The sequence below is a fragment of the Haplochromis burtoni genome, unplaced genomic scaffold (genome assembly GCF_018398535.1).
Source record: "Haplochromis burtoni strain Fernald_Lab_line unplaced genomic scaffold, NCSU_Asbu1 Contig_1314, whole genome shotgun sequence".
NCBI lineage: Eukaryota > Metazoa > Chordata > Actinopteri > Cichliformes > Cichlidae > Haplochromis > Haplochromis burtoni.
This window is the reverse complement of record NW_024583675.1, coordinates 1-13,435: the sequence shown is the minus strand read 5'-3', so window position 1 is coordinate 13,435 and position 13,435 is coordinate 1. Positions and strand designations below refer to the sequence as shown.

General features: G+C 40.1%; 1 protein-coding gene across 1 annotated transcript; it reads left to right on the top strand.

Annotated features, from left to right (window-relative positions):
* The first annotated feature begins 3,286 nt into the window (after positions 1-3,286).
* LOC121813237 (macrophage mannose receptor 1-like) lies at positions 3,287-5,807 on the top strand. The gene has a single exon (XM_042216872.1). The coding sequence runs from the start codon at positions 3,311-3,313 to the stop codon at positions 4,052-4,054; it is 744 nt and encodes a 247-aa protein (XP_042072806.1). The 5' UTR covers positions 3,287-3,310; the 3' UTR covers positions 4,055-5,807.
* The last annotated feature ends 7,628 nt before the right edge of the window (positions 5,808-13,435 follow it).

Below are 13,435 nucleotides of genomic sequence, written 5' to 3'. Positions count from 1 at the left end.
GTGACTTCGTGGGAAGTCAAAGGTCACACAAACAAAATAAAAGCTCCCAAAATATAAATACAGAAAATAAACATATATAAATAAACACATATACATAACCAATACTGACAAAGCGAGATAACACTGCAGGATGGATCTTTGGTGAAATATAAATTATTTTTTAATACACCCGTTACATCAGCTCCAATTCTGAAGGACAAGTCTTGGACAAATCTGACACAGACAGTTTTTAGTACTTTTGCTGATAGCAGTTCCAAACAAAATTACACAATAATCACAGCACAAACAATGAAAGAATGCAAAAGAGAGCAAAGGCCAGTTCAGTGTAGGACTTCAGTCCTCTTTGAACTACTTTTCCTGACTTCTACATTTGTTTTTTCCATTAGGAAAACATAACAATATGTAAAATGACTTTGTCTTGTTCCTGAATACAGTGATTTGTTTGTCAGCAACATTTCAGTTTTGCCTTATGGAAATTAAAAATTTGTTTAGCTTGGCTCAATATGCTTGTGTTTTTTTAACCACTATGGTGGTGTGGTGCTCGGGTGTTGGAAAGCTCGGCTTTCCACAGTATGGGTGTAAATGACCCAGATTATTTGTTTATTTGATATTTTTCAAACAGTTAAATCCCTGAACGAATTATACCTTATAATATAGATTAGACTCTTATTTTGAAATTCGGAACGGGCGGAAGGAAGATCGTACTGCTACTGCTTGCCGCAGAAAAGGTTAATGAGAAGGTTATCGTTTTCCATCCATCTTCAAATTAGCATCTAGCTGGAAGGCGAACAGGTATGTTTGTGTGTTCTACTTGTTGTTTGCATTTCGGACAATTTGTAAATGTATTACTCGATTATTAATAAGTTTATGAGTGATCTAGCAGGCTGATGCTAGCACCTCCTGTGCCTTTTCTGTGAATTAATTAGCATAACGGAAATGTGGTTATATCAAGTGAATGTGTATTTTGTTTTATGTCATGATTACAGCTCTTACGATGTGCCTATGGTAACTTGTGAATAAATGGGTTGGAATACCCCACCATGGTCCATCCGTAATGATCATTGAGTGCATCGTCTGAATAAAGTCCGACTGGAATGCTACAATGGGTTCAAAGTGTTTCTAAGTCTGGGACTTCTGAAAGAAAACTGCCAAATTTAGCACCCTGTGAGCCTCATTTGTTTGATAAGATACAGTTATTGTGAGTCAAAGTTATTAACTTGGCATAGGGATTTTCTTCAACACACCTAAACACTTTTAGCTGCCTAACAGCAGTTACTTTAAACTCAAAAGTTTTAATATGTAAGCTTTCACCTTCTGAATGTTAGTATGTACGGTTAATAAATATATCATGAATATGTGGCAACACGAAGGGGAAATGTGGAAAAGAGTGAGGAAGCAATGATGTCATACACACACACTAGAATGCTGGTGTGGCAAGTGGGAGCTTAAAACCTTTTACAATTGTAAGGTGTTGGGAGATTTTGAGTTTTGTGTTATGTTTATTTGTAGCTTCATTTAAAGGAAGAAGAGCTTATGAGTTGTACAACTGCAGGAAAGGGAAGTGAGACATTGTGTGCAGAAAATAAGTGCTGTGACAGCTAAACAGCTACCTCCTGTTTCAACAGATAAGCTAACGGTTTTTCCTTTTAAGGAGTTGTTATTGAATTATATACATGCCACGCCTATTGTTGTTCGAGTATAAAATAAAGGAAGTACTGACGATTCCTCTATGACACACACATCGTGCACACGTTGGTGCAGAGCAGATCGGATCGTGTCGGGGCATAGGCCCATGTACATGTAAAATCTTTGAGTCTGTGTTTCTTGCCTCCTAAGAGTTTTCTCCTCATATAAGGGAAACTGGACAACGTCCAGTCACCTCCACTTTAGCTCTTCAGCTTCCGAGTAAAAGAAAACGAATTATTAATGTATCCAAAACAAAAATCAAATACACACCCTCTGTGGTTAGCACTACTGTAGAAAAACACTGGTTATCTGCAGCTAGAAAAAGGGCCTCCTAAAAGTGGTGTAACACAAAAAAATGAGAATTTACAAATAAAACGTTGAGAAATCAAATGTACAAACACAAAACAAATTACATTTTCTCTTCTGAGCAGATAATTTCCCAGCGCTTAAACGCTAATCTAAAAACCTAAACCTAAAAAAGCCAGAGGAATGTGGAAAGATCAAACATTCAAACAAGTTAGTTGTGCATAAGACAAAAAGTGACTCAAGCTAATTAATTCCCTGCCAGTTACTGAAATGGGCAGAAGAAAACCTAAACAAAAGAAGATAGTTGGCAAAAAAAAAAAGACAAAGCACAAAGAACATAAAAAGGCAAAGCAGCAGCACTTCTGTAAAGGTAGCCCAGAGAAGCAGTAGTGGCCCGGCTGTAACAGAGCGTTCTCACTCCCGAGACGTAACATGTCGACGTTTTGTCACGTCCCGCGGCGTTCCTGAGGAACGCGAAAGGAGACCTTCGGCGTTCTTATGGTACGCGCCGGGTTATGAATCCAGTGCAATGACGCTCCGGTGGTAATAGACGTTCCAGCCCTGTATTCCAATCCTAAACCTAACCTTATCCCTAGCCCTGACCATAACCTTATTCCTGACCTTAACCAGGACTTTAATGATGTTAAATAGCGTGTTTCTAAGCGATTTGAAGAAAAAGAGCAAACATGTGTAGATTCAGTTCAGACGGTTCTCATATTTCCTCTTTTTTCCGAGGTCGTCATTTAAGAACGTGGTGGGTAGCCGAAAACGTAATATGGTGACGATTTGTCACCTAGCGTAAAATGTTACGCTTTGGGAGTGAGAACGGGTTGGCTGTAAAGCTATATCAGTCGCCCACTACTATATATAAGGAGGAAATAATTTATAGCTCTAGGATTGAGAGCAATAAATTAAGTTCAAAATGAAAATTGTTGGATTTGGAGAACCGGATTCAAATATATGTTAATATTAATATTAGTCAGTGTCTTTAACTGTCCTCTAATCTTCTGCTTTTTGAAAATTGTGATAATAAATGTTCATACATTTTCAAGTTTCGTATATGAAATAGAAATTTCATTCAAGTTTTGATGTGTTTGAGATATCAAAATTGGTCTATTTTGAGTTTTTGGTGAGTTATCAGCTACTTGAACAAGTGAGCATAAGGTGTGTGTTCCTGAATACTAACAGGTACTGACAATGAAAGGGCAGTCCTGTCATGCAAATAGGTTTTGAAAGGCAAAACTCACATCTCCAGCATATATTTTCCAAACTGTTTGGATCCCCACCACTCTGACGAACTTTTTGGAGTAAATCAACTATGGATCAAATCTTCATCTTCATCCTGCTACTGCTCAGCTTGTCTGCAACTTTTTCCAAGTACGTTTACATTGACCAGAAAATGGATTGGCTTGAAGCTCAGATTTACTGTCAGCAGAATTACACAGACCTGGCCCCTGTCAGTAATGAGAAGGATAATGACAAACTTCAGCAGCTCTCCAGCAATGTCAATGACTTTATCTGGATAGGACTGGTAAGAAATTCCTCAAACCGAAAAGAATGGCTGTGGTCAGGAGGTGGAGCACCAACCTGGTATTTGTGGGAACCAGGTCAGCCTGATGACTATCTTCTGGGTCGTGAAGACTATGGCTGTATGTGGGAAAGCAAGTGGTATGATGCAAGCCTATCATATAAAATAACCTTCTTCTGCTACAGTCCAGCAGTGGTGAAGCAGGAAAAGACTTGGGAGGAAGCTCTGGAGTACTGCAGGGAGCACCATGATGACCTGGCCAGTGTGGCATCTGAAACTGAGATGCTGCTGATCCAGAAAGAGCTGAGCAAACATAACACCACTGAACATGTCTGGACTGGATTGCGCTTTCTGGCTGGGGACTGGCTGTGGGTGGACGGGCAGGAGATGGACTATGAGGCCTGGGATGAAGAAGGAAAACCATCATGTCCACATGCTAAGATAAAGTGTGGAGCCTTACAGGTGACAGGAGGGAACAAGGCTGTTTGGGACACTCATGACTGTGAGGAGAGACTACATTTTATTTGTTACTGAGCTTTGTAATATTCATTTGAATTTCCTTCTATTTACTTTGGATATTAGATAGTAGTAGATTATTTATCTCATTTGTTTATTTGTATTTTTATGCTTAATGCTTAATTATCTAATTTTTATTGTGGGAGAATGTCACCTGCCAGTAATTTTCAAACAGCACATTTAACCAATGATGTTTCTTTTCTTTTCTGGAAAACAAATATAAAGGTTCAGACTTAGTCTTTTTTTTAAGATTTCACTCTAGTTTTTGCACCTTTGAATGGCTAAATAAAGAAATAAAGAAATTAAGGTTTTGTGACTTAGAAGTCACTTAAACCAGACTGAGATGGTTTGGCCTTAAACAGGCCATTCATGTACAAAACCTCTCCAATGTGGATGAATTAAAACAATTCTGTAAAGAAGAATGGGTCAGAATTCCTCTACAGTGATGTGAAAGACTCATTGCCAGTTATTCAAATGCTTGATTTTGTTTCTTGCTGTCAAAAGTGATATCAGAATACTTTATTAATCCCTGAGGAAAATATGTGGTTTCCGTTACTTCAAGACAATAAGAACAGTAACTGACTAAACTAAATAAAACAACACAACTTATTGCAAAGTTACTAAATATAAAAAACAGCTCTAATATATACAAAAAGCTTATTTAAATGAGGTGGGCGCTGGACCCTATCCGAGCTACACAGGGCGAAACACCCTGGACAGGTCCCCAGTCTGTCATAGGGTTAACACATAGAAACAGTCAACAATTTGCATTCACATTCACACCTTTGGGCAATTTAGGTTTAACCATTTAACCTAACCTCACTCACTGAATGTCTTTGGCTGTGGGAAGAAACATGTAAAAATATAATATAATACATTTTAAACATATAAGAAAAATTTATATATACAATTAAAATTGTACTGTAAAGTGTAAGGCTGTATTATTTTGTTATTGTAACTATAGAGGATGTGCAGATACTAATTGTGTGCAACTACTGCAGTGTGTACTGAAAACTAGATGGAGGAATTTTATAGCCGCAGGCAGGAATGATTTTCTGTGTGCATTTGTAATGTAATGCACTGAACGTGCTCCTGTGAATAGCCGGAATGTCATGGAGTAGATGGGAGGTATTGTCTAGCATTGTCCTTATTTTGGACAACATCTGCTTCTCTGACACCACCTTAAGGGAGTCCATCTCCATCCACACAACATTATTGGGCTTGCAGATCACTTTAGTGAGTCTGTTGGCATCTGTGACCTTCAACCTGCTGCCCCAGCATGCAACAGCATAGAGGACGGCACCGGCCACAACAGACTCAAAAAGTCCTGAGCGTTGTCTGACAGATGTTGAAGGACCTCAGCCGCCTCAGAAAACAGAGACCACTCTGGCCCTTCCTGTAAAGTGCAGTGGTGTCTTTAACCAAGTTCAATTTATTTCCTTTGTGTATTTCAAGGTATTCATAGTCCTCCACAATGTCCAATTCGACCACCTGGATTGAAACAGGGGTCACTGGTTTCCTGGTCCTCCTAAAATCCACAATCAATTCTTTGGTCTTTGATACATGTGCACAACAACAATAAATCTACTAACTGGTACAACCACATTTCTTGTTTCACTCAGGGCCAAGTAGGATTTGAAATGCTTCTTTTCTCTTAATAAAAGAACTCATCATTTTAAAAAAATGGATTTTGATATCATTTTTAGGTTGTTTTTGTCTAATATTAAATGTTTTTGATGACATGTAAGTATGATGAATGGGTTAGGGTTAGAAATTAGGATGGGGCAAATACTTTCATTTAACTTTTCATAACATTGTATACAGTCATGGCATCGTTTATCATACCATGTGATACAGTTGTGCACTCTTTCACATGAGGCCTGTGGACTTTTAATTTAGTGGATTTTCAGAAGCAATTAGACCATTTACAGACAAAAACTTAAGCTACAGATTTTCATTTTTCCAGGGTAGTGACTTTTGGGGCTGGGTCGGCTTCCTTAGCGTGACTGTGATTGTATTTTTGTTTATGTATTTTTTGTCAGTATATAAAAGAGTGAATATAGTGAATGTATAATATGGTCCTGTGCTATGGTTGCTGCAGCTGATGCTTTTTTAAAACCTTTTTGGGAGTTTGCTGTGTCAGTTTTCTCCCACATACTCTAAATCAAACCTAGAAGCAGCAGGTGAGCCATCTCTAAACTGGAGTGAAAAAAGTTATCCCGGGGAGAAACACACCAAAACTTCAATTATTTGCGGTCAGGTGAAGTGGATGTTTTGAACCAACATTTTGAGCAATGTTTCCAAACCTTCTGCAGCATCCGAATAGGAAAGTCAATAAGGAATGAAAGGAATGCCATCTTGTGGCACCAAATTCACTCTGGAGAGGGCAACTGACTGCGAGCGGTCATAGAGCTGGTCCCCGTCTTTGAGGCAACCATTTCAAAGGCAATAAGAGTGCAAGTTTATTGCATATGGTTGCAGTAATTCTGTTTGTGCCATGCCTCTTGACACTATTTTCTCAAGTGTGACTGCAGCAGAAGAAGTATGAATGTGTAAAACCTGTTACTCTTAGAAACCTGACCTGAGATCCTGGTCTTTGGAAAGATGCTGCGTACAGTTTGTGTCAATGTGACTCTGTCTGATTTGCCTTTTCTGTAGGCACTGCTACAGCAAATTCATAACTTTTTAAAAGAAATGATGTAAATTCATGTATTTGGCAAATCACAGACTCGTAATGAACACGACTATAGCATTATTCAGGTTTTTTGTTCTCATTTAGGCACTCACGCGCTTCTTTTAGATTAAGGAACAATTGTGGCCTACCTTCATAGAAAAACAGTGTGACTTGAGAAAAAAATGTTTAAATTTACAGTTAGGGAAAGATGAAAGTTTCCTTGGAGATTAACCAAACTGTGTTATTGTGTAAACCTAACCTCAAATAAGAGTTTGGAATCAAATCCTTTATAAATAAAATGGTTTTTCCATTCACAAAACATTGCCTCTAAATGTAATACAGTGTGCAACTGTACTGAATCATTAATTCAGTCTGTAAAAAACAGCTTTCTTGCTAATGTGTAAGTGCATAAGAATTGCATATACATGTATAAACAGCGCTACAGAGCAAGTTAAAGAAGAGAGACGCTATCAATAGTAACATGATGTTTTTCATTATTTAGTACTACTGAATGAGTGTTCCCCAGACTGAGGTTTTAAAAGAGTCTAAATATATATTTAAAGCTGCTGAACAATAACAGGGCAAAGCCCAAAGAATTACAAAGTCGGCGAGTTTAAGTGTCTTTTCGTGTCCATATGTGTGTGAGTGATGTATTTGAACAGTGTAAATATCTCTTTTTTGGGTGAAAGTGTGAAATACAGTAATACTTTACTGCAACTGTTGATAAGGTTCACAGTGATATGCTGAGTCTGTCAGGTAACACTTACACACTCTCCCAAACACACACAAACACTTCGAAGCTAAGGGCTGAATCAGGCAGGAAGTGAAGGGCTCCCTGAGTTACAAACACAGGCAGCAGTGTAGCAGCTCACCCGCTTCGCTATCTCAAAAAAACTAATGCTTCAGAATACACAAACACATATGTTTTGGAAACAAATATTTATATATAATTTTTCACTCTAAGCGATTAGTCATTAACCTCCATTGGAGTGATCTCTAATGCAGGAATCCAGCAGGTTAAAACCTTGGAGCTCATTTGGAATAGCCATGTCCTGCATGTGGGAAGTATCTATCAGAGGGAAGGAAGTGTAGTTTTCATCAGTGTGACATCTGTGTGTGTATTTCTGTGTGGTCTGTTCATGTTTTGTGTGCACAGGGATAAAAATTAGCAGCGCTAGCAGGTTGCTCTGACAAGTCCTGTTAATGAGAACATCCTCTAGAGCCTTTTGGGCCAGTGAAAGAAACCAGAGGCCATAATCATCTGTTCAGCCTGGAAGATGGCGTGGAGGGGAGGAGGCTGCAGAACAGCAAAAGGCATTCACAATTACACCACACCATCTGCAGCGGAGGTGCTACCGTGTAGCCGAAAGTATGAGCACTGGGCAGAGAAGCTATTTAGAACAAAGGCCCCAAAGCTTCACCTTTGCAAACTATAAAATGCCATTTGCTTGAACGAGGACAGGAAGTATGAGGAGAGAACAGAGGAATGAAAATATTTAAAGGTCTTATCAGCCATTGATTCACCCGTGTGTTCCTGTACGCATAGTGTCAAGGTCAAGGCTCAATCTACGTTGGACGGCTCCAGAGTAAAAGCATAAAGGTTTATACCTGGAATGACATCTTCGAGGGATATGGCCTATAGAGATGGCCACAGGATCACCTCATTAGCATTAGAAGAAAAAAAGAGAAAAAAGAGAGAAGAAGAGAAAAGAAGAAAGAAAAAAGTAAAAGAAGATACAAAAGAAAAGAAAAAAAAAAGAAAAAAAAATACGAATGAAAGTTTCCAGCTAATACTATATTTAGTACGCAGTGCAACAAAATTGTTTGGTTTGCAGTACCCAGTAACTGACCAAGTCTCTGCATGTTGTGTATGGCAGGGCACATCCAAAACTAATTCCTTATTTTGTATTCAGGCAGGTGGTTATGTACAGTGCAAATGCCACATGTGAGGTTTCAGAAACTGCTGGGCTTGACAGGGCTTTGACTGAAATCTTTTTTTAAACTATCCTACTTTATAAACCTCACTGTAAATAGTAAATCTATGTAATAGGAAAATGTAGAACATGTTTTGATAAATGTTATGATCGTAACAAAAAGATAAAAATTTAATTAAAAACAATTATATACAGTCCTCACATTTTGTCACAGACACACAAAAGAAAATACATTAAAAACAGAAAAAGAAGAAAAGGAGATGGAAAGGCAGACAAGGGAAAATACCTTTAAAAATATTACTCTTACAATCTATAATTGTGTTTACAGTACAGGTATATTAATTTCCCCTGTGTGTTTAAAATTAAATTATGGGAACAGTTTGAAGCTCTATTATTCTTTAATGGTCTTTTTATGGTTTTTAATGGTCTTTCAAATTCTCATTCATGTGTTGTTTTCCATCATGGTAATGGCATGACAGTATGAATGATGACTTCATTTGGTTCTCTAATGAGAAGAAAGCAATGGTTACACTTTGCTGTATGCAAACTAAAACATTTGTTTGGTGTGCTCACTTCCAATAACCTTTGGCTTTACATCTACCTGTGTTTGCTTTCTAAGTCTTGGTCAAACCTGGAGGAGCGTGATGTATAAAATACAAACAGAAGGAGAGATTTAAAGGATATCAGTTCCACACAAAACTACTTAATAACGTTAGCACGGGACATGCAACATTGCAAAAATTAAGAAAGGCAATCCAATGTATCAAAAGACAAATGTTTAGTATGGTTAAAGAAGAAGCAAAAAGCTGATGGAAATTACAAATTAAATATTCTCACACAACACATGGAGCTATTTCTCTTCAGTCTTCCAGTTTCTTCTATTAACATTGCATTTTCTTTTCGAGGAAAGATAATTTCATTATATAAAACAAATTAATTTGTCTTCTTCCTGAATTGTGTGTTCTCTAGCATATCAAGACTATCTCGCCACTCACGCAGCTCGGGTTAACGTAGCTGCCACTGTAGTGGAGACCAGATAGGCAGGCCGTGGGCTGGGTCCCCTCCCACACCCGTTTGCTGATTCACTGCTGGCCCCTCCCCCAGTGTCCCTCCCATTGCCCCGCCTCTGTGAGTCCTGGGCCGGTGGAGGTTGACTATCAGGAGGCGGATGTTATATTCTGGTCTCATTCACAACAGACTCCAGAATATCTGTTTCCTACCCAACAGGGGTAAGGTTTATTAACAAGACATGCGACTCAGATTGGCCCTCTGCCATGTAAACAATAACATACAGCCTAACGATCTGGCCCAACACTCCTTACTTGTGTCACTCTAAAACGTCTGTGCAGCAACACAATCCATTGTGGAACGAATCGTCCTGCAAACAATAATTCACATTATTACATCCCTTCTCTTTTTTTTATTTATTTTTTTTATTTTAAAACATCAGAAGTCCTTGTTTTTTGTTTTGATTTGTCCTTCTTCTTACTGAGGGACAAAACAATATGAAACACTCAAAGAATACAAAAGCATTTCACTATTCAAACGTACATTTCTGCAAACTATAGTGAACATCAATTTCCACAGAATACACAACTCTTCCCCTCAAACAATACAGGCTGTCAAGTCCTCATTATGTAACATAGTCCTTGTACCCAAGTGGCTGAACCATGTTTCGGCCTGACCTTGTCCTGACACCCCCTGAAACCTCGTCAGTCTTGATCTGCTGCTCACGAGTTTCTGACTGAGCTGTCACTGAGCTGCTCAGCACCCCTGTTACGTCTCCCCGAGGGCAGGAGGGGATAACACAACAACTCCGGAAACTCAGTACAGGTGTTATGAAAAAAGGTTTAATGGCAGCGCTCTCACAAAATAAACAACCCAGACTCAAACAACAAATGCAGGGGGAAAAAGGGACAGTTAGGTTGTGCCAAAAAAAACACCAAAAAGACAAAACCAAAACTTAGCTGAGCTGAGCTACTATCCTAGAAAAGCAACAAACAGGAGAGATAGACCCAAACCTCAACTTAAAACAAGCTCAAAATTACATGGGTGGCACCAACCTACTTACCTAGTGTTTCTAACACAAAGACTCTACGTGAGTAAGTGTATGGGGTCCCCAAACTCACCTAGTCCACTTTACTCCCACCACAATCATCAAACAAAAGAAAGACAGCAGGAAATCGTCACACATGTGTCAAACAATTCAAGGAGGGAAGAGAGACGTGCCCAGCCACAGGTGAGTCTCCTTATCAAGGGCTTCACTCCTGGTTTGTCCAATCAGGGCCTCCCTCCTCTAATTAATTGGACGTCCCCAGATTGACATCAGCCTGCAGTCTGCGACCTAAGGGAATGGCAAACAAAAGGGGAGGGAAAGAAAACATGCAGCCTGCAGACACGTAACACCCCCACCCTTACAAGACCAAACAAACAGTTTGGTTCCTTCAAACAAAAACCCTAAACAGACTACAGGGCACGGGATAGTGCATTAGCCAGGACATTTTCTGTCCCTTTTTTATGGCAGATTTGAAGGTTGTACTCTTGAATGATTAAAGACCACCTCATAAGCCGACGATTGTTATTGTACATCCTTGAAAGGAAAACAAGCGGATTGTGGTCTGTAAAGACTTTTATGGGCTCCCTGCTTAATCCGAGATAAACCTCAAAATGCTGCAGAGCCAGCAGAACGGCAAGGGTTTCTTGTTCGATGGTGGAATACCTTCTCTGGGGAAGAGTGAACTTCTTTGAGAAGTAGCACACAGGGTGGTCGAGTCCCTCCTGATCTTCCTGTAGAATGACAGCACCTGGACTGAGATCTAGTCACCCCACAAGCAGGAAGAATGTTAGTGTTTTCTTGTTGGCTAACTTTCAAGCCTGGTTCAGGCTTATCCAGCATCTCAGGGACAGGCATCACTTTTCCACCTGCTAAATCATTCCCTAGGATGAAATCAACCCCTTTTATTGGCAGCGAGGGGAGGACAGCGACCTTACCAACTCCACTGAACACAGAAGAAGTGATATGAACATTGTGCAAAGGTGCAGACACAAAAGTCATTCCAATACCCTGGACCACAACACTTGACCAACAGGATGACTCAACAGACAAAGGCAAAATACCCTCTCGAATGATGGACTGTGAACCACCCGTGTCTCGCAGCATTGTTACAGACTGGTCATTACCAGCACCACCCGTCAAAGAAACACATCCCTGTGTGATAAATGGTTTGAAACAAGGGTCTATTTCACTCTGAGATGTTTGGTTTCTGGGAGGTGACATGTTTTTAATCAAACCCACGCCCTTGGGTTGTGGTGGTGTAGTCTTATTTTTTAGTGCAAGGCAATCAGCTATGACATGACCTTTTTTGTGGCAATAGAAGCATTCACGTACCTCACGAGAGAGAAATGGTTGCTTAGCTCTGGCTTCAGGCTGACCCCGATCAGGCTTCAGTGAGCGTGTGATCAACACTTTATCTGAACGAGGGGGTGATGCAAATACATTTCTGTGAGTCAAAGTGAACTCATCAGCCAAAACGGCAGCTTTTGACAGTGAGGCAACCTTTTGCTCATTTAAAAACATTACAAGCTTCTCTGGTAATAGATTCTTAAAATCTTCCAACAGGACTAGCTGACGAAGCGCTTCAAACTCTTTCTTCACTTCATTTGCTGTACACCACTTGTCGAAAAGAACTGCTTTCTCACGCGCGAACTCTACGTATGTGTGACCATCAGACTTCTTGTGATTCCTGAACTTTTGCCGGTAGGCCTCAGGCACAAGCTCATAAGCACGAAGGATGGACTCCTTCAGTACATCATATTTCATGCTGTTTTCGATAGAGAGAGTTGATACAACCTCCTGTGCTTTGCCCATTAGCTTGCATTGCAGCAGCACAGCCCACATTTCGTTTGGCCATTCTAATGCCGTTGCAATCCTTTCAAAAGCACTAAAGTAGGAATCGACTTCAGTCTCTCTAAATGTTGGCACCAAAGCAATATTTTTGCGCACATCAAACCTATAGGTGCTGCCAGATGAAGGCAAGGGTTCTGAAGTAACCAGTGAGCTGGGAGAAGACAGGCTTTGTGTAAGTCTCATAGCTTCCACCTCTAGCTGTTTCAACTTTACCTCCTTCTCAGCTTCAATTTCCAGCTGACTTTTCCGAAGTTTGAAGTCAAGCTCGGCCTTACGTGTTTGCTCCCTTTCCTGCGCCTCCAGCTGAAGGCGAGCTAGACGCACCTTAAGTCTAGCATGTCCATTTGACCCACTGAAGTCCGGGGACAGAGGATCAAAGCGAGGTAGAGTGGGAGGAACCGTAGGCTCCACCTGGACTTTGGGGGGAGTAGCTATTGCACCATCCTCCGCCTTCAGAGGTGCGACACCTTGCCCAACAGAGAGAACATTACTATCACACACATCAGAACCGGGCAAGATCTTCAACTCAACCAGACGTTGTAAGATAATGCCCTTGATTTCCTTCTTCGCACTATTTTTCTTTACTGGAATATCAAAGTGTGCCGCAATACTCAATAAGTCATCTTTGCGACATAACTCAAACCTCTCAGGACTCGGAGCACGAATAAAATCTTCTAAGTCGAAAGCCATACTTAATTACAAGGCAGTAACACTGTACCAAGCACGAGCGCAGTCTATAGCTCTGGGAAATATATCCCGGACGATCCCCCACTTGTGTTACGTCTCCCTGAGGGCAGGAGGGGATAACACAACAACTCCGGAAACTCAGTACAGGTGTTATGAAAAAAGGTTTAATGGCAGCGCTCTCACAAAATAAACAACCC

Excerpts from the sequence above, each read along its gene's own strand:
- LOC121813237 (XM_042216872.1), top strand. The coding sequence starts at position 3,311 with ATGGATCAAATCTTCATCTTCATCCTGCTACTGCTCAGCTTGTCTGCA.